The sequence below is a fragment of the Thermobia domestica genome, chromosome 13, assembly GCF_964235325.1.
Source record: "Thermobia domestica chromosome 13, izTheDome1.hap1.1, whole genome shotgun sequence".
NCBI lineage: Eukaryota > Metazoa > Arthropoda > Insecta > Zygentoma > Lepismatidae > Thermobia > Thermobia domestica.
In genome coordinates, this window is record NC_137466.1 from 85,803,741 (window position 1) to 85,828,742 (window position 25,002).

At 34.7% G+C, this 25,002-nt stretch overlaps 1 protein-coding gene across 3 annotated transcripts in view; it reads right to left on the minus strand.

The window, feature by feature from the left end:
* LOC145668287 (alpha-mannosidase 2-like) overlaps positions 1-25,002 on the minus strand; it is a 171,786-nt gene that overhangs the window by 78,632 nt on the left and 68,152 nt on the right. For 2 of the 3 annotated variants that reach the window (XM_081736010.1, XM_081736011.1), the window contains exons 2-5: positions 19,463-19,609; positions 14,060-14,242; positions 4,995-5,142; positions 52-223 (exon numbers count right to left, since the gene is read on the minus strand). In XM_081736010.1, coding sequence (XP_081592136.1) covers positions 52-223; positions 4,995-5,142; positions 14,060-14,242; positions 19,463-19,594 — 635 coding nt within the window. In that variant the 5' untranslated portion in view covers positions 19,595-19,609. Of the gene's footprint in view, positions 1-51; positions 224-4,994; positions 5,143-14,059; positions 14,243-19,462; positions 19,610-23,729; positions 23,950-25,002 lie in introns of those variants that run through there. The other variant, XM_081736009.1, reaches the window with a different exon arrangement.

Consider the following 25,002-nt stretch of genomic DNA (forward strand, 5'->3'; position numbering starts at 1 on the left):
CTTATCTTAAAACATACTGATTATAATTGTTGGTAAATAAGAAAAACTTACTTCATAACTTTATTCCTTACTTCCGTTGATATATCATTCCACCATAGTGAAAAGTAAGAAATTTCCGACCAAATAAATTTACGATTAGTATGATTTCCTAAATATTCCACCATGTTGTTCAAAATATGTTTGGTTTTTGAATAGTAATAATAATCGTAAGTTTGTAGCCAGCCTAAATAATGATAAATCACTCAATTAAAGCAACAAATAAATAAATAAATAACATACTATGTAGAACATCAATCACTAATGCACGAACATGTGAATAACCATTATGCTTACTGTACATATAACCTAATGAAACACTGCATTCGAAATTGAACACGTGCATACATACTTCGAAATGACCAAAACGCGAGACACAGCGAATAAAGTTTGATTTGCTGGTATACATTAAAGTGCAAGTTTCTGTCAGTTATTGTAGAAGTACTATATATCTTTTAATAATTCTCTTCACAATGATCTCTAAAGTACACTATGAAATAATTTTTACTGCACTCAATTGGAAAGATAACATTTTTTTTCTATCATGAAGAATTTTAACTATACATCTCGTCATAGCTTATTGATTAAAACATTGTATTATAACGATAACTAAGCAATTACATATTCATCAATATCAATCTGTAGGATATTGCTTAGAGGTCAATAGAGCAATGATGGATGTGAAATGTGAGAATTTAACTGTGTCGAAACGTTAATCTTAATAACAAGAAAAGATGAACTGAATTGCTTACAGATAGCTAATTAAACAATATTTTAGTATAAGTTGCATTAGGTTAGAAATAGTTAAATGTATCATATCGATATATGATACATAATATATATATATATATATATATATATATATAATACTACATCTCTTAATTCATCTATGATTAGATACATTTCATTTTTCAAAAAAATATGAATAAAATATATATTAAAGGAAATAATCAATATCGTATTATACGGAAAGAAGATTCAAATTACTATGCAAACTGGATCAATAGAGTAGTTATCTATGTTATAAAAGTAAAGGTCGCCCATCTCAGGATAGGCCATAAAGGTGCAAGGCAGGCAGAACATAAAGACAGGAGGATTCGAGATTATTTAGGGGGCTAACTTGAGTTCATCTTACATTCGTACATACCAACTCTTTTTCTTGACCCAACATAGGATGCCTCCCTTTTCTTGATATTCTTGTTCGCCTTAAACCTGACGGAACATTAGGACACAGCGTATACAGGAAGACGACACATACGAATCTCTATCTCAATGCAAACAGCTTCCATCATAAGTCACAACGTCTCACAATACTAAATACCTTGACCCACAGAACAATCTCCGTAAGTGACGAGGAAAGTTTACAAGAGGAATTTAATCATCTTCGTTCGACGCTACAAGAGAATGGCTACAGTCTAACAGATATCAACATGACCATAAAAAGAACCGTCAATTCCCAACACGAAGTGATCAAAAAGTCAAGAGTGAGAATTATCTCTCTACTTCCGCATAGCCTTTCATCAGCTACATTTCTGGCAAACTCGACAGAATGCTTGCAAGATATGGTATAAGAGTTATTCACAAACCTCCAGCCAACATCAGATTGTTACTCAAACCAATGAAAGAAGACCTTCACCTGCACACTCCTGGTGTATTTCGTATACCATGTGGATGTGGCAGATCATACACAGGGCAAACTTGATGTATCATAGACCAAAGATTAAAAGAACACAACAGCAACTCGAAATGTTAGGACTAGCAGAACATAGCTTAAGAGTTGAGCCACAGAATTGATTTTACAAATACCACCATAGTAGTCAAGTGCAGCAATTTTTGGGACAGAATTATAAAGGAAGCCATAGCTGTCTCACGTGAAAGGAACAGTTTCAATAGAAACAATGGGTAAAGAAATAAGGTTACAGACATGGCTTCTCTCAAACATATGTGAGAAACGATTACGTAGGTTGTACATGCTACATGTCTACAGAGGAAAGATATATTTAATGGATCTATACTAGAAAATGATTGTTAAGTTTAAACAGGAAAAGACTTGTGTTCAAAGAAAACTGAAAATCATTTTTAACAATGTGGAGAACCGAAAGGCAATTACATTATCTGTTGATTCTTCCAATTGTACGCTTGGGACATTGTGTATTTTGACATTACATCTTATCATAGTCATTTCATTAGCAACTTTTGTTTGTGTTAAATCCAAGTTCAACATTTATTTATGTGTATTTAAGTAAAAGGCTATAGAGTAATTTCTATCAGTGTAATATTTAAAATGACAGTCCTGCAAATAGAGAACCTTCCAGCAGTCTTGGGAAGTAACGTAACGCAAGTAACGCGTTACTTGTAACGAGTTACTCTTTAAGTAACCTTTCCTAGTAACGCGTTACATTTTTTCTAAAGTAACTGTAACGGTAACGCGTTACAAATTTTTAAATAACGTTCCTAGTTTGCGTTACTTTTTTCGCGTTACATTTCGGATGAGTAACTACAATATATGTATTTTTTTTTCGGAAACAAATGTTTCTTCCCTATAAGTGAATTTCTCAGAATGAAACAATCGATCATGAACTACGTATGTCAGTCACAGATACACAGAGAAACAGATAAGTTCGTAGTGCTGTTTTTTGAAGATGAGGACAGCGTTAGGGAAATCACGTGTACTGATTGCAAGCACCTGGAAGATTTTGTCGTAGATTTTGACAGCTCCAAATCAATACATTCAGTGAGTGAACTAGGAGTGCAATGATACCGGTAGTCTATTTTACTTTGATTAGTGTTGTTTTTATAAAGATGGAGAACGAAAATATTTTACAGTTCGAACATTTGAAAGAATATTTTTTTCTTAAGAGCTGAGGATGATGGTGGACGGAATTTAAAAGTAAAGTGTCTGATGTGCCCCGGCGGAAAATATTTATCAACAATAGGGTGCCATAATTAACGATTTACAGTAAGGAGTTAATATGAATAAACTGTGTTCTGATGAGCAGGCCTACTTTATTACTAGAAAATAGTTTGCTGATGGTATGTAATATTGGAGTTCTTTCAGATCAGTTTGCTTATCCTAGAGTCCCGTTGATTATAGAGTTTGGAACAACTAGCTTTAGAGAGCATGTATCGATTTTAGAGTTACTAGCAAGTTTTGATTCACTCAGAGTTCATGTGTTCTCATTTTATTAGTTGTAGTGTAATGTCTTTCTATATTCTGTACTTTTAATTTTACATAACAACATTGTTATTATTATATAATTAGTTTAGCAGAATAATAATTAGCAACCATTTTTTCTAACGCATAGGGATGAGCACGAGTCAAGCTGAAACTCGACTCGACTCGAATTCAACTCGAGTTTCGAGTCAAGTCAAATGTAATATTCTCGACTCGAGTTCCGAGCCGATTCAGTTTTTCGCGTCGTTTCGAGTCGAGTCGAGTTTTATAAATGGCTCGTTCGTTTTAACTCGTCTCGAAATCATGGCCTGATTACACTGGAAAACGAAAGCCATGAGAAATGTAAGCTATACAATAATATGGAATACTTTTAGTGTTGTTCACGAGAGGGGACACTGCTCGCATCTCGTCTCGTCTCAATAGCGAGACCACAAGACATTTTTTATAAGAAGCTCAGCTCGGCTCGGCCCAACTGAGAAGATGGCTCGAGCCGGCTCACTTGGGGTGAACATCGGCTCGAGCTGGCTTGGTAGGGATGAGCCATCTGCTCGGTTTTGCTCAACTGAGCCGAGGGCTCTAGCCGAGACGGTTGGGTGAGTTGTTGGCTCGGCTCACTTTTCGATTCGGGTCGATAGTGAATGAGCTGTGAGCCGAGCTGCTCGAGTTGTTGACAATTCTAAACCCGGGCCGAGCAGTTTTGCAGATATTTGGCCAGTGCCCTATAACTTTTAACAGTGTTTGCTCGAGCCCGAAAATTCAACCTAGACCCTCAACCCAAATTCAGGAGCTCGTGAACAATGTCCTTGACTCCTAGACTTCACGACTACCGAGATTGGCAATCAACTGTTTTTTTAGCATTCAAATACAAACCGCCTATCTTTCATTTTTATATGCAGTGTTGTTATAATTATTATTATTATTAATAATAATAATAATAATAATAATAATAATAATAAAAGTTGTAATAGTAGTGGTGTCATTGATAATAATTATACTGTCTATGTAATATACTTGAAGAATGTACTCGAAACTACACACCGGATTTGGCTCGACTCAACTCGAAACTCGACTCCAATTCGAGTCGAGTTGGAGGAAATTTTTCGACTCGAGTTCTCGGGTCGAGCTCAAAGATATCTGTTTCTAGTCGAATCGAGTTTCAAAGAAAACTCGCTCGAATTCGCTCGTGTCCATCCCTACGAGTAACGCAGTATGGCATTTTATCAGTGTTACATTATATGAAAATGTTCATATATCAAGTAAAAAAAAAATGTCCTTGCATTTACGTAAAGGGATTCGGAACGTGCAATAATAATAATAATAATAATAATAATAATAATAATAATAGCGATAGTAATAGGCTAGTAGGGCGGAAAATTGAAGTCCTTTTTTTTTTTTTTTTTTTTTTTTTTACATTTTTAAAGTTTCGAACCTAAAAGTAACGCGTTACTTTCGAAGTAAAGTAACAGTTCCTTTTTGGGGGGCAAGTAACGCGTTACATGTTAAAAGAAAGCAAAGTAACTTGTAACGCGTTACATTTTTACAAGTAACTTACCCAACACTGCCTTCCAGTTGCCTCCCCCCGGAATTAATCAAATGGACGCTCTTGTCCGTCGTTCGTCACTTACCTACCTCCGCATTGACACCAATTTCCATATTCTTTCTATGCCTGCTCTAGAACACTCACGACCCCACTGGTGTTCACTATAATAAGTTATTATTTTATAAAAGTAAGACTACATTAAAGACAAAGTAAAAATAAAATATACAAAACTGACGTATGTACCTGGGTCATTATGGGAGTGAGGAATAAGAAATACATGTAATAAACGTGAGTTCTTTTGGTACTGTTTTGCACCAGCATCAGAAGCTCTTCTCTGTAACTCAGACATCTTGCCATTTCTCTCGTAGATTTCTTCATATACTTCCAACACCTAAAAGCACAAAAATAATATCAAATAGCACGTAATTAAGAACAATTTTTTTTAAAGAAATCTTACATCCGATCATCCTACTAGTGAAAAGTGCACACGTTTGGATACATTACTAATTGCACTTTTCATACTAACTTGAGGATGATGAACTCAAAGAATCTATTTTTAAACTTACCTATGTATCCATGTGGTCATGAGATTAATGACCTCAAAAAGTTGCAACCTATGAAGTACCGCTTATACTAGAAAAAAAGTATAAATGCCCATGCTTCCATACATTTCTAATTTTAATTGTTTACATTAACTTTTATACTTTTTAAATTAGAAAATGTGCATATATATGGTTATGTAATGATACGATATATACATTAACTATGTATATGAATTGTAGTACTACATATTCAATGAATTTCTTTTCTATAATCAATAAAGAAAAGATGCCAAATTTGAGGTCATTTTTCTCGTAACCCCATAGATGGAAACATTTTAAAATAGTTCAATTGAATTCAGAATTCTCAAATTAGTACAAAAAGGTACTTAGAAGTGTATCCAAATGAAATTAATTTTTCAGTTTAATGTCCACAATTATGCTCTTAGGCTAAGGGAGACGAGAATTGTATTCAAGCATAAATACTTTTACTATTGGCATAAGATTTACTTCAAAGACTGCAACTTCGAGCTTATTTTTCAATTGATGTCATGTACTGATAAATTTAACAATAGTTCCATTCGCCTCAAATAATTACAAAAAGTGCAATTAGGAATGCATTCGTGAGTGGGTACTTTTTACTAGCGACATGATCGGGTGATATTTATGTGTATGTTTTTTTAATAATGTGTAATTTATAGATCATTTCACGTCACATTGAAATATTAAATATAGATTTTATTAATCTTAGATTACTAAAGATGGTCTACAATTTGGGAGAATTAACATAGGAGAAATAAAATTTCACGTTTGGATTTTCATGTTAAGTACTTCCGTAAGAAAAACTAGAAGTAAGTCAAGTAATTAGAGATGTGACATAAGTAGTGGCCTGAACTTTTCGTTTTATTTTACCCTTAAATTTGGTCCTTCTTTTACTTGAATTCGGTTTTATTTTTCGAGAAGAAATAATCTTTTGTGCCTGTTATAAAAAATACTGGAGACTTTCTTAACCAAGCATCAACACAGGTATCCAACAAATGTACAGATGGTGATCAGAAAAATGGAAGCACCTGAACGAAATTGCAACTCACCAGATTAATATGGTGTCGGGCCACCTTTCACCTTCAGAACAGCCTTGATGCGACGTGGGATGGAGGCATAGAGGTCGTGAATGGTAGCAAGTGGAATTTTACACCATTCCTCGTGCAGGGCATCGGCCAGTTCTGTGAGAGAGGATGGAGGTGGAAATCGTCGCCGGAGTCGTGTTTCCAAGACGGACCACAGATGTTCAATTATGTTGAGATCTGGGGATTGAGCGCGCCAGGGGAGGTGTTGAACTTCATCCCGATGTTTCTCAAACCACGCTGCAACAACGCCAGCTGTGTGAATGGGTGCATTATCATCCTAGAAGATGGCGTCATTGTCCGGGAACAACATCCGGACCATAGGATGCAAGTGGTCTCCTAAAATTGCGACATGATCGTTGGCAGTGATTCGTCCGCTAAGTGTGACCACAGGACCCAATGAAAACCATGATATGGCGGCCCACAGCATCACCGAGCTGCCGCCATGTTTCACAGTTGGGCGGAGACACTGCAGATCATAAGCTTCTTTGGGCGTTCTTCACACATAAACACGGCCCGTAGTTGGGAATAGGGTGAAGGATGACTCATCCGACCATATCACACGTTTCCAGTCCTCAACGGTCCAAGTTGCATGGTCGCGGCACCATTTGCGGCGTGCGAAAGCGTTATGGTCCTTGATGAGCGGTTTGGCCCGTGTAACACGACCCCGTAAGTTCATGTCATGTAATTCGCGGCGGACTGTGATTGTCGAAACAGGGTGGGGGAGTGCTGATTGAGTTCCTCCGTCACTTGCTCCGCAGTGGCACGACGGTTCTGCGTGACAATGCGCTTTAATACCCGGCGTGACCTGTCACTCATAATTTTCTTCCGCCCACTGTTCCGCTTCCCCGATGTGGTTTTCCCGTGTGTTGTGTAGGCCGTCATCACCTTCGACACTGTCCCACGCGACACACCTAACACAGTAGCCACTGCCGTCACACTCACTCCACATAACCGCGCACCAACAATTTGCCCTCTTTGAAAATCTGAGAGGTCTTCCATTTTACACTACCTCCGTCTGCTGCAGCCACTGGACACTGCTATTCCACTGCGCCTGGCGTAGTATGGAGACCGACCTAACACACCACCACCAGCGGTCTGGCGCTGCGGGCGCCACGACACCACTGCCAACCCATACATCTGACGTGTTGCCAACTACAGGTGTTTCCATTTTTCTGATCACCATCTGTATATAACCTTCATTTCAAGTCTCACATGAATTATGAAGAGAATGTTGCTAAATGCTTCGTACGAAATCACTTTAAACTGGTCACTTACAAAATATAATTGAATATTTTGTGCAATTTATTTACAAACAGAAAAGTGTCTTCCCGTTGTGCCTACTTCCCGTTATGCCTACAGGCCCTCCAGCACTTTGTAGAAAATATTTTTAATGATCTTATCTGTAGGCAGAACGGTAATTCCCGTTGTGCCTACTTCCCGTTCTGCCTACTCTTTCGAGACGGGGAATTCTGTGCAGGGAGGGATCTTTTCTAGGGATTTTTTCTTTAGTAATTCTAATAGATTCTGTAAGAAGAATAACTATTCCTTTAAATTTCATCATATATTTTAAATGTTATCTTACTTGCTCTTCTCAGAAAAAATGACTAGGTACAGTTTTGTTATTAGCAGCGTTATTCACGTCTACTTTAGTAGAGATGTGTTTTTTTAATACTTACAGAGAAATGGAAAATTAATTGATTCAGTTACAAGAAAATAAACTTATTCCGGTCTAATATCAAGTCATTTCACAAAAAAAAATTATTCGGTTTTCCAGTATTTCATCTCCAACGTGCTACGACTCATAGTACGTAAAATGTGCCACAGTTCACATCCTTAAGACATGTTTGATGGCCATATATTAAACAAATAGGGCTAATGCAACAGGATGCATAAGGGGGCCCTTAAGAAAGGGTCTTAGTCTCCTACATTAAAATTACTTTTTCGGCATCACCTTATCAGCTGATTTGTCTTCTATACGTGATTCTATACTATATGCCATAATATCATACATACTTCTATTTTCATATTTATATTGTCAATGTAAATAGCAGGAATACAAAATACAAATATCATAATTGAATGTTTTTGTAGAGTTTCAACTCAAATCAAAAGGTCAGATAATCGGGGAGGGAAAGGGATTTATAAGATTTTGTTTCAGTTTGGTACTCTTGAAGGTGATTGGCTACTGTGTTCACCGGTAGCCAATCAGCGTTCAGAACACCTGACGGCTTCGAAAAGTGAAAGTTCTGAGATCGAGACAGTAATCTGTATAAAATTCAATTCAAATTTTTAATCTGTCACTTTATAAGTATCAATAGGAATAGTAAGCAGCACAGAATGGCAGAATTTGTCAGTTCGAAATACGGGGGGAAAGTGCTCGCGTACGAAGGGTTCTTATACCGGATTAATAGACGTAGTAAAGAAAAGACATATTGGAAATGTACACGTGGGTGCAAAGCGACAGTTGTTGTTTTGGGTGACGATGTTTTATCAAAGAGTGGAGTACACTCTCATGAAACAGAAAGGAGCAAAATTGAAGCAAGATGCTTAATAGACAGGATGAAGTGTAAAGTGTCCGAGAATCCTGTAGATGCAGTTCCAAAAGTTTACAGGTAAGACTAAATTTTCTTTTTAAATGAGTAGTTATTTTATTGGTTAGTTCTATCTTCTAGTTAAAAATTAACTACTTTTTTCTTTCGTTTTTTAACATTACGTTAAGAGACACCAAATAGTTGATCTGGGTAAACTGAAGTCAGTTTCTTGAAGGTAGTGGCCTAGTATCTCGCTAGTCGTGTGATACAAGTTCAAGTTAGCAGTACAAATAATCTCAGTTTACAAGTTTTGACTTCAAGCTTATTGCACTAGTCAGATGAATGTATTTTGCAGGTAAATTTTAACGAAACTATTCATGTATTTTTTTTTATTTATTTCATTTGTTTCTATCTTCAGAGAAGTGATTGCAAAGGAAGGGATACAGGAAGAGGTTGCAGCCGCTTTGCCAACATTTGAGGGAATTAAACATACCCTGTATAACTGTAGAAGCGCAGAAAGGCCTGAACTTCCCACAACAAGAAATTGTATTAGGTTAGAGGGCAGGTGGAGACAGACATTAACAGGAGAGGAATTTCTCTTAATTGATGATGGTGTTGATTCTGATCGATTATTGGTAACTGAATTTATTATTATTCAATTTTAATTACAATAACTTTCGTAAAGTACTTAATGTTAGCAGTGTTAAGTTTACAGACATTAATTAATATCATCTAGTTTGAATTTACTTAATAGGATCCTCAAAGTTTAGTTTTGGAGCCAGAGGTGTACTAATACAATTAACTGATTCAAATAAGGGATTTCAATTGTATTATATTCTGGGCACGAGCTTTAGATAACTTTAACATTCAAGTATGCATCCTTAAATTTTTAGCTAGAATTAAGTATGCTGGTCATCACACTTCAAGCTTGCAGCATGTCTGAAAATTCAATATTAAATATATATTTTGTTTGAATTTAATAAGTTTGTTAATATGTTAATTAGCTAATACACTAATAATTATCAATATATTAGGGGAGCTAAATATTAATATTATATTCTGCAGGTCTTTGGGACAACCGGAAATTTACGGAGGCTTTCAACCACAAAGACAGTTTGGATGGATGGTACTTTTAAAGCAGCTCCCCGTATATATCAGCAGCTGTACACCATACATGGGACATATTTGGGGCAGACTTTTCCGTTTCTATTTTGTTTATTGCCTTCTAAGAAAGAGGAAGACTATCGTAGGATGCTGCTTCTCATTAAAGATGCGGCTTCTGCAAATGGTCTTTCCTTTAATCCTACTACAGTGATTATAGACTTTGAAAGAGCGGTAATCAATGCCGTTACTGGTGTTTTTCCGGATGCAGCCATTCGTGGGTGTTTCTTCCATTACACCCAATGTTTATGGAGGAAAGTTCAGTCATTGGGGTTGTCCACTTTTTATGAAGAAGACAAAGAGGTCAGGAAGTGGATAAGACGTGCTGCTGCACTACCACTTGTGCCAGTGGAGCAAGTGGGTGACATGTTCCTGCATCTCCAGGAAAATGCCCCGGAAGTACAAAACGCAGAGAAGTTTCATGACTATTTAGTCGAAACATGGCTGGACGATGCAGACGCCATTTTCACAAAGTAAGTACGATATAGTAGTTACCTTATTTTCTACGCTATTTCACTATCTGTTTTTCGTTTGATTTTTTTTTCAAATATATGTGGTTTTCGTTTGGGAAACGAAATCTACGTTAGCAGTGATTAGTATTTCATATATAGGCCTACTCATTCGGTCATTTTAGTCCTTTATGTTTTTCCATTAGTTTCGTTTGTCATTGTTGTATTGCCTATGTGTTCTACAATTGTGAGCTCAGAAGTGTCTGGATATGAAATGGTGCATAGTGTCTTTAATGGAGTGTGGTAAGCGTAATTATTATTCTCATTCCATAAAAAATCATTTCTGAGATCTGCATGCCAATACGAAATTTTAATCTGCTCATACCAGAGATCTGAAATTAACTCTATACTAGTGTAATGATTACAAAACTGAATACTTATAAATTTACCGTGTTACTAACAACAAACAACAGACGTTATCCTTAACGTTATCTACGACAGACGTTAACATGCAACTTCCAATCGTTGTTGAATGTCTATTGTCAAGCTTTGATTTGTTTTATGTAATTAATGTTTCTCTCTTTTCCAGAGATATATGGAACCAATATGATAATGTTGAGGGAAGAACAAATAATGTTGTAGAGGGCTGGCACTCTAAATTAAACAGAAAACTGACAAGAGAACATCCAAATATTTTTACATTTGTACAGCTGTTGCAGCAAGAACAGAGTGAGAATGAAGCTTGTATGCTGATGTTGGAGGTAGGAAAAAAGCCGAAGGAACCAAAGCTGAAATATAAGCGAATTGAACAAAAAATAAAATCATTGAAGGCACGTCTGGAATCACATGTAATAGACTTGGTGGCTTACACAGATGCAGTTGCATACTGTTTGCATTTAGAACAGTGATGGTGAGATGTTTTAAATATATTGGCTATATTAACGATATATGGTATTAACATTGACGATATGTAGTATTTACATTGACAATATAAGTATATGTAACATTGCATGTAGTATAGAATCGTGTTAGAAGACAAATTACCTGTTAAGGTAATGCCAAAGAAGGAGCAGTGATGTAAAAGACAAAGGCTCTTTTTTTCAAAAGGGCCGCCTTATGCATCCTCTTGCATTGTTTGTTTAATGTATGGCCGAACATGTCTTGAGGATGTGAATTGTGGCACTTTTTAGTACTGCAAGCCTTAGTATGCTGGAGATAAACTACTGGAAAACCGATTAAAATTCGGTTGTGAAATGAATTGATATTAGCCCGAAGTAAGTCTGTTTCGTGTTCGTTTCAGATACAATGTCAAACGGGTTACTGGCAACTGAATCAATCAATTCGAGGAAAGAGATATGATGGAGACAAACACTCTTTTTAAAGGCCGCCTTATGCATCCTCTTGCGTTGTTTGTTTAATAGTTGGCCAGACATGTCTTGGGGATGTGAACTGTGGCATTTTTTAGTACTGCAAGTCTTAGCATGCTGGAGGTAAACTACTGGAAACCCAAATAAAATTTTGTTCTGAAATTGCTTGATATTAGATCTTTTTTTTTTTTTTTTTTTTTTTAATGTTTGTTTCACATACAATGTCTAACATTCTTGCAACTGAGTCAACCAATTTTCCATGTATGATGAAACTTGTAGAGGTGGTGGTTGTTTTTACAGAAGCTTTTAGAAATACTAAAGAAATATTCCCTACAAAAATTCCTCCCTGCACATAATTCCCCGTCTCGAAAGAGTAGGCACAACGGGAAGTAGGCACAACGGGAATTACCGTTCTGCCTAGAGATAAGATAATTAAAAATATTTTCTTTAAAGTGCTGGAGGGTCTGTAGGCAGAACGGGAAGTAGGCACAACGGGAATGGACCAACAGAAAAATATTGTATATCCTTCCCCAAGCACAAATCGCACTTTATAAAAAGCTAAAATAAACACTTCAGATGAACATAGTTTTACACACTTCATTTCATACTGAACGCTCATTTCCCATCTTGTCCTCACTTCTCAAAGAACAAAATTAAAAGTACTTCCACATTTTGTTCTGAGAGATTTTGCCTTCTCACTGTCACCACACCATCGTACTCCGAGAAGAGAAAAATTTTCCAGTCTTCGTTTGAAATAAGCTATAATATTGCATGAATAGCATAAGCAGTAAACTCTTTGGGTCCAATTTCAAATGCACACAAAATTTCCACGAGGTTCAGTTTTCTTTTTCTTAAATGATCTCTTCGCAGTGTCTTTTAGAGAAACATAGGATTTCAATAGCTCTTGATATGAATTTTCTCCACTCCCTTACATATTTCAGCTCTCGGAACACTACATTATTAACAGAATAATGATACGATATTTCGCAGTTTTATTCATGTACTATTATGACAAATCGCCCATATTCGCGTTATTTTGCGATTGAAATACAGCTAAAGCCTATTCCTAGAATGTTTCAAACGTATTTGTAAGATTTATTTGTTTCCCGCAACTTTCTGCTCTTATCATTAAAACGAAAACTCCAGTTCCAAGACATAAGCCACTTGACAAGAATACATTTGAAATTAATTATTCAGCAACTTCAAAACTATGAAATTATTCTCAAACCATGTTTACGTCTGTTAGGTAGTGCAAAATCAATTTATGCAAAGGTATTTACTTTTATTCAAATTTCCAAAGCTACTAGTAATTATTAATAAATGTCGATACTACTATCTTTTTTACCGTCAATCTTTATGTGCCTTAGACCACCATCACAAGCGACTATAATTAAACAGGAACCTTCCTGTATTCCTCTAAAAATCCTAGTAATGTAAGCCATCCTTGGCCTTACATTAAACCACAACAACTCAATTACACATATAAACAATCACATAGTTACGCTCTTCATTTTTAAAAGATCGTTCTAAACTTAATTACGTCCTTCTTTTGTTTACTCAATCTATATACTAACTTTTAACACTTTTCACTCCCATTCACTCCCACTCATTATTTCTAACGTTCAAGTAAAATCTGCAATGATATTTTGCACATCCAGATATTTAAATATTTTATATTTCTTACAAACAATCCATCGAGGTAATTCTGTTTATATCTTTAAAAATGTTATCGATACTTTTGTCTATACTGGGAAGTTTTCAAGAATATAGTAGGAGCCACGAGGTATGATTAATACAGAAGTATAAGTTTGGAGAAAAGACTATCACTGTTGACAATAGAAATTCCCATTGAAAATTCCATCAATTAAATACATTTATTGATGTATACAAAAGTTTAAGTTAATATTTGTAATCATATGTCAGTTTAGTTCCTAAAGTAGTTATCTGTAGCTTATTGGAAATCTTGTTCAACTTACTCAATTATTCTCAAGGTTATTTATGTAAGGATAAGGTACAGATTTTTACTGACAACCGTACATACACAAGCAAAGAAAGTTGTGAATGCATACAAATCAAAATAAGTGGGAAAAATCAGAGTGAAGAAATGGTATTCTAGTCAAACTAAACAACTTACGTTTATATCAGATGTATTTCCATGTTTCATCGGTGAGTGACAAGACTCCTTAGTCCATTTCTGATGTTGATCCATGTAAAAATTCGTCTCGACCAGCTCGTATGTTTTCTTGAGAGTTTCACTATTATTTCTAATTCTTAATTTCAAATAAGTTACATAACTTTCCACCGATTCCCATTGTTTCTGTAAATAAATTAAGCAAATTAGAAGTCTAGATAAAAAAGCCCACGTACAATGATTTAAGAGGTATTTTATATATTGTATTATATGCTATATACATCAAGGAGTGTTTACCTTTATACTGAGCCAAATTTGATAAAAGCACAACAAATTCTAAAATCACTTATAATAACACAAGATTAATAAAACTAAATTACACAAACACTCACAAATATTGCTTTTGTGAATTTGGAGTAGGGATGGGTGTAAATATGTTGATATAATCAACTCTCCAGTGCATCAAGTATTATATATTAATAAATGAAGTTCCTGGTAGTCTGTGTTGAAAATTTTGCATAGAATGTGGATCAAGATGCTAACATCAATACGACGAAGAGCGAAACTTAAAAGAATAGCTGTCAATCAATATGTTTACAAGAATTGTGCTAAAAGTTTCCAAAATGTGCGTCACGAAGTTCTAGGGCGGCTTGTAACGTTCAGTCATATACCATATCTAATGTGATTACTCTTCTAGAATAGGTGTCATGTACGGGTATCATTATTGAAAATGTTGGTAAAAATTAAAACTGAAAACATAAATTATAAGACAAGATGTTTCGCCACAGTATAACAGAAGGGAACGTTAACTATTCATAAATTTACCTTATTCATTTCTGCAATTTTATTCTAAGTATGACGTTTTACATTTAAATTAATATCAGCTTGAAATGTAAATTGCCATATTCTTTTCAAAATATGCACAATAAATCGAACTTGACGGTTAAAAATAGATTTAGAAGTATCGTATGGAAAATATGACATATGAAGGTTTTCCAGAAAAAAGTTTAAAATCTGTTTAAAAAGTGAATGAGCTACATTGAATATAATATCTTTTGAAGGATAAAAAATGTTTGAATGTGGTAAACTTTTGTATCATATACGCATTTTGCTGATAAATAACATAGAATTACTCTTCTCCTTCTTCTTCTCCTCCTCCTCCTCCTCCTCCTTCTTCTTCTTCTTCTTCTTCTTCTTATTATTATTATTATTATTATTATTATTATTATTATTATTCCTGTGCACATTTCGAAGTCTAAACTTCAGTCTCATCAATTATTTGTTACATGATACAATTTTCATTCAACCATTAGTACCGACAAACGGAAGAACTGACTACTGTAATAATAATAATAATAATAATAATAATAATAATAATAATAATAATAATAATAATAATAATAATAATAATAATAATAATATAAAATTACGCTGCTACAATATGCGAATGAAATAACTACACAAAATTTCGCAGATATCAGGCGGGAAGCTCCCAAAACTTTTAGAACAAAGAAACGCGATTTTTTGAAAACTAAATTAAGGAACTTGAAGATAATAGTAAAAATTAAAATATTCGGAACATGTATAAGGGGATCAGCGAATTTAAGAAAGGCTATCAACCTCGTGCTTATATATTAAAGAAAGCTGACTACGGAACAGCTATCTTCTCACTGATACGGATAGCATCTTAAATATATGGATAGATTTATTTGAGGATTTGCTGAACACGCAGCCAAAAACTAATGTCCGTAGAGAAAAGGAGATACACACCGCAGAACCGTATATTCTAGAATCCAACCGAATAGAAGTAGAAACTGCTATAAAGAAATTAAAGAAGCGCAAATCTCCGGGTGTAATTGAAATTCCGGCTGAGTTAATTTTAGCTAGAGGCGAAAAATTGTGGATCAAGATACACAAACTCATTCTCCTTATCTGGAACAAGGAAGAATTGCCACAAGAAGGGAAAGAATCAATCATTGTTCCAATTCACAAGAAAGGCGATAAAACTGACTGTAATAATTATCGAGGCATTTCCCTTCTGTCAACATCCTATAAAATCCTTTCAAATATTCTATTAGCAAGATTGACCCCATACGCAGATGAAATTATTGAAGATTATCAGTGCGGATTTAGACGAAATCGATCATCGACCAAATATTTACCATTCGCCAAATACTCGAAAAAAAGCGGGAATACAATACCCCAGTACATCAACTATTTATTGATTTTAAAAAGGCGTACGACTAGGTTTGGAGAGAAACATTATACAACGTTCTTACAGAAATTGGAATACCGAGAAAGCTAATTAGATTAATTAAGATATGTTTAAATGAATCCCAAAGTAAAGTCCGGGTAGGAAAATTGTTGTCCACGAGCTTTCACGTTGAAAATGGTCTGAAACAAGGAGATGCATTGTCGACATTATTATTTAATTTTGTGCTGGAATACGCTATAAGAAAAATCAAAGATAGCAACCAGGGCCTAGAGTTGAACGGTATTCACCAGTTATGGCATATGTTGATGATGTAAATTTAATAGGGGATGATAGGAGAACAATAGAAAGAAATGCAGTGATCTTATTAAACGGTTGCAGGGATATAGGTTTAGAAGTAAATGCAGAGAAAACTAAATACATGGAAGTGCGTCGGGACCGCAATACGGCAAATTATGGATGCGTTAAAATATTAAATAATACTTTTGATAAAGTGGATACTTTCAAATATTTATTATCAATATTAACACACGAAAATCATATTTACGAAGAAATTAAATTTCGACTAAAAGCAGGGAATTCGTGTTAATATTCGGTTCAAAATCTCTTGTCGTCGCGAATTCTGTCGATGAATTTGAAGCTTAAAATATATAAAGAGATAATCATACCTGTTGTTCCGTATGGTTGCGAAACATGGTCGCTTACTCTGAGGGAAGAACATAGACTGAAAGTATTTGAGAACATGATCCTGAGACGAATATTCGGACCTAAGAGGAACGGGAATGGGGAATGGTGGAAACTTCATAACGAGAAACTACATAATTTATGCGATTTACCCAACATTGTTAGGGTCGTCAAGTCTAGGAGGCTTAGGTGGACAGGTCATGTAACTAGAATGGAAGAAAGTAGAAATGCTTTCAAAGTCTTGACTGGAAGACCAATCGGAAAACGACCATTAGAAAGACCTAGGCGCAGAGGAAGAAAAATATTAAGATGGATCTCGCAGAGATAGGAATACAATGTAGAAACTGAATCCAATTGGCTAAAAATAGAAGTCAGTAGAGAGCTTTTGTGAACGCGGCATTGAACCTCCGGGTTTCATAGGCCATAGAGTTTGTTAGTTAATAATAATAATAATAATAATAATAATAATAATAATAATAATAATAATAATAATAATAATAATAATAATAATAATAATAATAATAATAATAAAGGAAAACTGACTAGTCATACTATTCTATGCCCCAATAAGAGCGCAAGGTTTTAATTGCCAGCAATTTAATTCTTGTTTACATCGTGATTCTAGTAGCCATGGATTCTAGCAGACACACGAAAGAAGGAAGCATAATCGTTGACTAACAGAAAAAGTTTTATGGATATATATATTTTTTTTCTTGTTCACATTCACAAAGTACTGGTACCTAAATAAATGGCTTAAATCGTGCATTAAAAAAAAAAAAAAAAAAAAGATTTGAAAGAAGTAATGCATTTGTATCATCAAATTAACAACAATCTCTCAGTTGAAGTTGGAGTTTTCAACACATCATTGCGAAATTCAAACTAATTTTGCTAAATTGACATTAGAAAGATAAATCAATAGACTGAAAGTTGTCAGCATAGTTAGTGTAATCCACTATTTGCTAAATAACTTATTATGCATGTAATCGAAATATACGTACTTGATATTCAAATAATTAACATATAAACTCTCTTGTGACAATACGGTTAGCATAGTTGATACAAAATAATAACTTTATTTCGAACATTTTTTTCATTCAATGTTTCTATCTTCAAATACTTTGCAGTCTCAAGTTCATATCTATCAATTTATCTATCTATATAAATGAAATTTTTGAATTTTACGTCCCACGATTATGCCGGCTAAGCTAAGATAGACGGTGATGAGAAATGAATGAATGGTGGAATGAAGAAAGTGGGAGGAAACGGGAGAACCCCCGAGGAAACCCATTCACACGGTGTTTCTCCACCACAAAGTTCACTTGGTGGAAGCTGGGATCGAACCCGCTACCCCAAACACCAGAGGTAAACGCTCTACCACTGAATCACCGCGGCCCCCGGAAACTTTTAATTTAAATATTGATCTACATCAGCAAACACGATAAGAGATAACAACAAGCTGTTTTTTGATATCGATTTAGCGTTTTAACAATGGGTACCACATTCTCCCTTAACATACCAGTATGTTCAAATCGGAAGTAGCAAAAACGAAGTACTTCCGGTTTGAAGGTTGATTACCATAGATTAAAAATCGTAATAGAAAGAGAGAAGTGGTTTCCTGAAATCAATTAAGCGTCTCAACTATGTATTCCATCTCCACTTTGATCTCTGTACCAAAACTGGAAGCGATAGAAATCTAGTGTTACTTCCGGTTTCATATTAATTGAAAAAATATCATTCCATACAATCCAAATTCTTTCCCATGGTATACACGTGACATTGCTATTTGTTTCGAACTGTAGCCCGTTTCATTCAAATACAATTAGCCGTTTTCAAGTTATTACACACTGAATTCCAATCAAAACTTTAGAAAAACCTGTATTTATAATTGAGCGATACATCATTACCACATTGATCATAACATGATCGTATAACAGTCATTTCTAATTGCATTCTCTAGCTAGAATAACATTTCTGTAGCATTCTCTAATTTCGTTTCTAACTACAATTTATCGCGCTCTATTTCATTTTGCTTTTAAAAAATCATAAAGAATTACATATCGTACACGGACTACAGAACTCATCAAATATTGAGCAAACTTGTTACAAATGTAGTTTTAAAATTGTATAATATACATATGGAGTATTTTCGTGCCCATATTTTTGGTTCTCCGAGGTATTAACTACTAGTTGGGGCTTGGACTCTTTAATCAAATTTTCGCGAAAAGAATTCAGAAATTCCTATTTAGAACAAGAACTATAAGAAAAAATAGAACAAATCTATTTTACATCAGTTCGAGATTAAAAATTTAGTAAACGTACTTTTTTTTAATCAATAACAAAAGACATGTTTGTTTGTTCTTCCCTAACGTTTTGCTCTACCATTTTAAAATTACAAACACAATAAAATTTTTGTTTCTGAACGACAAATAGCCTTTTTTAAGTATATATATATATATATACATATATATATATATATTGATAGATATAGATATATAACATTAAATACATACCTGTTTCAAATTATGTGCTGCATCATTTTCGTACGGGTCATACAGGTAAAAACTAAGTGTAAGATGTGAAACTAAATAAATAAAAATGACCAATAATGTCCATCTTCTAAGAGAAATACGTCGAGGCTTCATCTTCTTACACAACTCCTGCCGGAATTAATAAACAAGTAAAATATTATTATTTTTTTTAAGAAAAAAAGTTATAGATCAATAAGTGAATGTGAGAACAAATATTCTATTATGAAGTTTCTCAATACGTAAATACCGTACACTATTGTAGGCTACTGTACTTTCAAGACCAAAAGGTAACATTAATTCATAACAGTGATTTCAAGAAACAAACAAACAAAGAAAAGCCGTTTCGTCTGCAAATATCATCTTTTATATAATTTTCACAATAATTAGTCGTTCTAAATTTCGAATAGGCTACATCGAAAAAGATTGAATATTCAAACCATATGTATGTGTTGTGGAAAGAAAACACACGCATTTATTCTATGTCTGAGGAGATACTGATAATAGCTACACATACACACAAATAAAAGTTCTGTGCATCGTGCTCTAGAGAATGGATTCAACGTATTTTGTTACGCCGAATCCAAATTTTGAAACCCTAGGACGATCAATCGTGTCATTTTTTTTAATGGACGAAAAACTTGAGCGATTTTGGATAGGGAGGATGCACATAAGACAGCCATATACACACAAAAAACAAGTTCTGTATTGCGGACCCCAGGATATAGATTCGATGTATTTTGTTACGCCAAATCGAAATTTCGAAATTCCAGGATGATTGATCGTGTCAATTTTATTTTATGGGCGCAAAACGTGTGTTATCCATATCCAAAATCGGTTAAGTTGTTCGCCCATAAAGCAAAATTCACACGATCAATCGTCCTGGGGTTTCCAAATTTGGATTTGGCGTAACAAAATACATTGAATTCATATCCTGGGGTTCGGTGCACAGAACTTTTACTTTTGTGTTTGTATGTATGTGTGTAGCTGTGAATTAAAGCTAGGAATTGTAGATGCTGAACCTCAATTCTTTCTTTCTTTTTTTTCTTTCTTTTCTTTTTTCTTTTTTGCTTAAAATGCCCAAATTCACTTGTATTGCAAAGAAAACGGTAAATAAACATTCTTAATTATGTTTTTGCTGCATTTTTGGCACTTCTTTCAATGCAAGCATATCTTCGCCCTTTTCTCAATTTTATCACATTTTTTTAGCATTTTTTAAAACTTTTTTTTCTCACTTGCAGCATTTTATTCCTATGATTAAGTAACAAACACCGAACGTTTGTGGCATCACATTACTTTCGCTTCTTTGCAGTCTTGTTAGGCGAAAGCTATTGAATCTAGGATTGATTGAATTGAATGAGTTACTGTTGAATAGGAAATAAAGGGATGTGCAACATCAAACTGACCAATCACGGCTACTACCAATCGGTTCTGTTCAGTGATTTCCTACATACAAGTATTTACTTATAGTGATAGCGAGGACTCGTGAAAATTGACCTAGATTTACCCATTTCACCACCCAATAGAACGCCAAGGGTGTCTCCGTCGTCAAACCCCACTCATGAAATTTGCCAGTGTTGTTTCTCGCAATATACGGAGAACATCTCCTGAGGGTACAATGTTGCCGGATTGAAGCTAAGTTTCCTTCTGTTGTTATTTTTGTGGTCGTTATTTTATATTTTCACTCTTATTATTGTTACTAGTTAATTCGAATATATGTTGGTGTTTGTGTTATAGTCCTCTGTGTTTTTTTTTTTCCTTCGTTTGCTATGTTTTCTAAGTTTGGCAACATTGTTAGTGCGCTTCCACTGTTTCACTTTTTCTCTAAGTGTTCTTTCGGAAGGCAGCTCCCTGAGTCGTCTCGAATTCTTCCGATGCATCATTCGTGAGGGAAAGCAGTTCTATGATTTGCTATGATTTGCGTAGAACCCAGGCTTCGCGAGCTATCGCGCTCACTACAGTGACTAGAGATGCAGCCTCACTAAAAAAAAAAAAAAAAAAAAAAAAAAAAAAAAGTTCAATATTATTAAAGTTTTATTGACTTGTGACTTTAATAACATTGTCTTCTGGAACATGTTTTAGAGAATACTTTTATTTTTAATACATATGTGAACTTTGAGTTCTTATATATGATGTGATTAGTTTTGATGATATTTATATAAAGATTTATATTTGAAATTTGCACTTTTTAAACCAAATTTTGGACCATTGAAGTAAATATATTCCATATAAAGAACTGCATTTTCATTGTTAATATTGTAGTTTTGAATTTTATGTTGCACTATTTTGCCCTGTATACTAAAAGAGACACAGCGAATGGATGATGACATGAAATAGATGGCGAAATGACAATATATATAACATCTATATCCTGAGAGGTTTTCGAACCCGCGACAGACAACTCTTGCGATAAGCAGAATAGTGCTTTAAACCGTTCGGGTCCATTATTTACAGTTATTCTCATTACAATTTACCTAATATTTATAATATACTACAATAAAGTTAACTTTCCCTGACACGTTAGAAAAAAATGTCAATATTGGATTTCCTACCAATTGACGTAAGTGATTATAAATAAAATTCGTTCTTTTGAGAACGAAATTCTGACTGCACTGAAAGTGCGATATGAAAATTCTCCTCTCCCCTCATCGCTGTTTTGCTATATTGAAAGGAAACGACTGATTATTTTTATGGAATATTTTCTGAGTATCAAAAAGTTCTCATGTTTTTATGTTCAGTAATCCGAATGAAACAAGTTATAACAATTTTTAAAACACTCTTCAACATAAACGAAGAAATACCCAAGATCGTGAAAACCTTTCTTAAGTGATGACCTTACTATCGTATCAGGAATGATTTTAGTCTACAAAATTGATTTGAGTGATGATGACAATTTCAAAATTTTAACTCCTAAAAATGTCATTTGTATGTAACAAAATTATTTTAAAATGAACAGCAACATTGCTTTAACTATAATACATTACTAATGTATCTTACATTCAAGCGTTTTGGCTCGTCAAAGCACAAATATCTTTTTGCAAACAAGCACCAAATCTGTTTTTCTTACTATAATTAAGGTGGAGGTACTAATTGTATATTTATCGATTTACTAGAAGAGAGTTCCTACAGTTTTGTTAGTTTCTCTCGTCACGAAAGAAATAAGTTTCTCATAAGCTGTATTTGTTACAAAAGCTGAGTTTTGGAGTGAAATATCACCTCAAACAATGTCTTTAATTTATTTCAATATTGTGTTCCTTTAACTTTGAATCCTAAGTCGACAATAATATTTTTGGAGTGCTTGATAATATGGGTGCTAATTAAACTCAGCTGTGCATTGATAGGTACGATTGTTTTAAAAAGGTTTAGTAAGCATAGTAGGGTAGGAGTAGCGTCGGGTTAGTTTAGAGATAGGGAAGTTTGAACCAATATTCTTAAAATTAATTTAATGTAATTTCTGTGTCTGTGTAAGGATATCAGCTGAAGCGGGCATTGTAAAGTTTACCCAAATATTGTTCAAATGGTGATACTTAAGAAAGAAAGATCAATATGAAAGAAACCAATTTCTACTTACGGTGTAGGGTACCTTAGAAAATACAAAGTACTAATCAGTAATCATGAAATAAAACCTTGGCCACTGGACTTTATACGATACTTTACGGGTTAAATTCCAAAGTTGGGCGTCCGTTTCCAGCAAAATTTTTAAAATTTACAGGAAAGATATGGATAATTTGATCGTTTGTGTGCTTGATAATATATAAGTCTCGAAAAATCTCTTTATTTGTTATATATAAGCGGTTACAAACATGGGACTATACGGCGAGCGGAGGGAACTACTTGGCGCAAGGTAACCGAACAGTTGCATTGTGGGAGGGAAACGAGCATTTATGTTATCAACATGGCGAATGTACAAGGGCAATGAACTAACAGATTTAACATTTGTGAAGCAATACATTGATAACGAGCAAAATCTTTTAAAAGTTTGTGAAGAGCACGGATTAATGAACGTAGTAACAAATTGCAGAAAGTGTGGAAAGGAGATAACAGCGAAAAAACTGCTGCCGAATGGGCTATTAATCCTGCAAGTTTCGTTCCAATAGCTCAGCTCCTTCTAGGCTAGACCCAAGAGCCGAACCCTTACCAAAGTGGCAGAAGCGGACGCCCAACTTCGGAATAAATGCCTACTTTACTTTACCAAGTACTATATGCTATCCTACTCTACTTCACTTTAATATACTCAAAGTACTTTATTCACTTTTATAGCGTGTTGTGGTATTAGAAAATTATTTGTTTTGTATGAAACACCGTATTTATAATCATTACTCATATACTAATATGAACTTGCTCTGCTCTAATAATATGATAACTTTAATCCAAACGATAATTAAGTTTTACATAGATCAATAAAATTTCTAAGATATATATTTATTGCTGTGTGAAAGATTCCGGAATCCATTTCCATTTCCACTTCCACTTCCACTTCACCTAACAGTAGGTGTTAAAAATTGAAGAGTGCAGACTTAAGTCTGTTTCACCCACGTTCTTAATAGAGAAAACTATGTAAAATTATGCTTGCTAGTTGCAAGGTGTATTCTTAGGCCTTTTCCGGTGAAATTGCAAAAATGAGTTTGTGTAACAGTTCAGTTTGGTAATAAAATTCTGCTATTATGTTTGTAAGAATGTAAGTCTATGTATAGTGTAATTAAGCGATTTTTTTTTCACCGGAAGAAAAGAAGCTTAAAAAAACTATATATGTTAAATTATAATGGATGATATCAATAAAACGGAGAAGTTACTCATTACGCCCAATTTTGAAGTAGTTACTCGCATTGGTATCAATAAAAAGAGAACTGAGCACTAGTCGTCTCGGCTGACCTCGGAGAAGCCCCGCCCTTTTGAAGTAACCACACCTCTATTCTCGAGCCGAGTAACTACTCCACGTTTGATATCAATAAAAATCAAAGACTCCTCTGTGATGCTAGCAGTGGCGTAGCACACTTTTGAGGGCCCCCCCGCAAAGTATAGAGAAGGGGCCCCACTTGTAAAGCCGACACAAGTAAGGTGGAAGTTCTACTTCTTTAAAACTTTATTCATCGCAAGACTTCGGGGCCCCTATACATCGGGGCCCCCCCGCACTGCGGGGGTTGCGGGGGCAGCTGCTACGCCACTGGATGCTAGTAACTTCTCCAAATTTGTGGAGCAAGCTAAATAGGTGACTCCGTGCGAAATATGGCAGAGTATATGATTGTTTTACTACGTAGAAAAACTTATAAACTGCATAGAAATGTTGGAAATGGAGATTACAAAAAGCATTATAAGTTTATGAAAGAAAATGTAGTGATTAGCACAACATTTTTTAAGGAGAATCAACCGAAATTCGGGGTGGTGGACTACGTAATGATGAAAAGATGCGGGTTTTCTTCAAGGGGCCCCTCATGTGGGCCCCCTATTGTATTTATGAATATACAATATTTGGCATAATTAGAGTGCAATTTGTCTTAAAATCCTGATATATATACCTTCTGCAT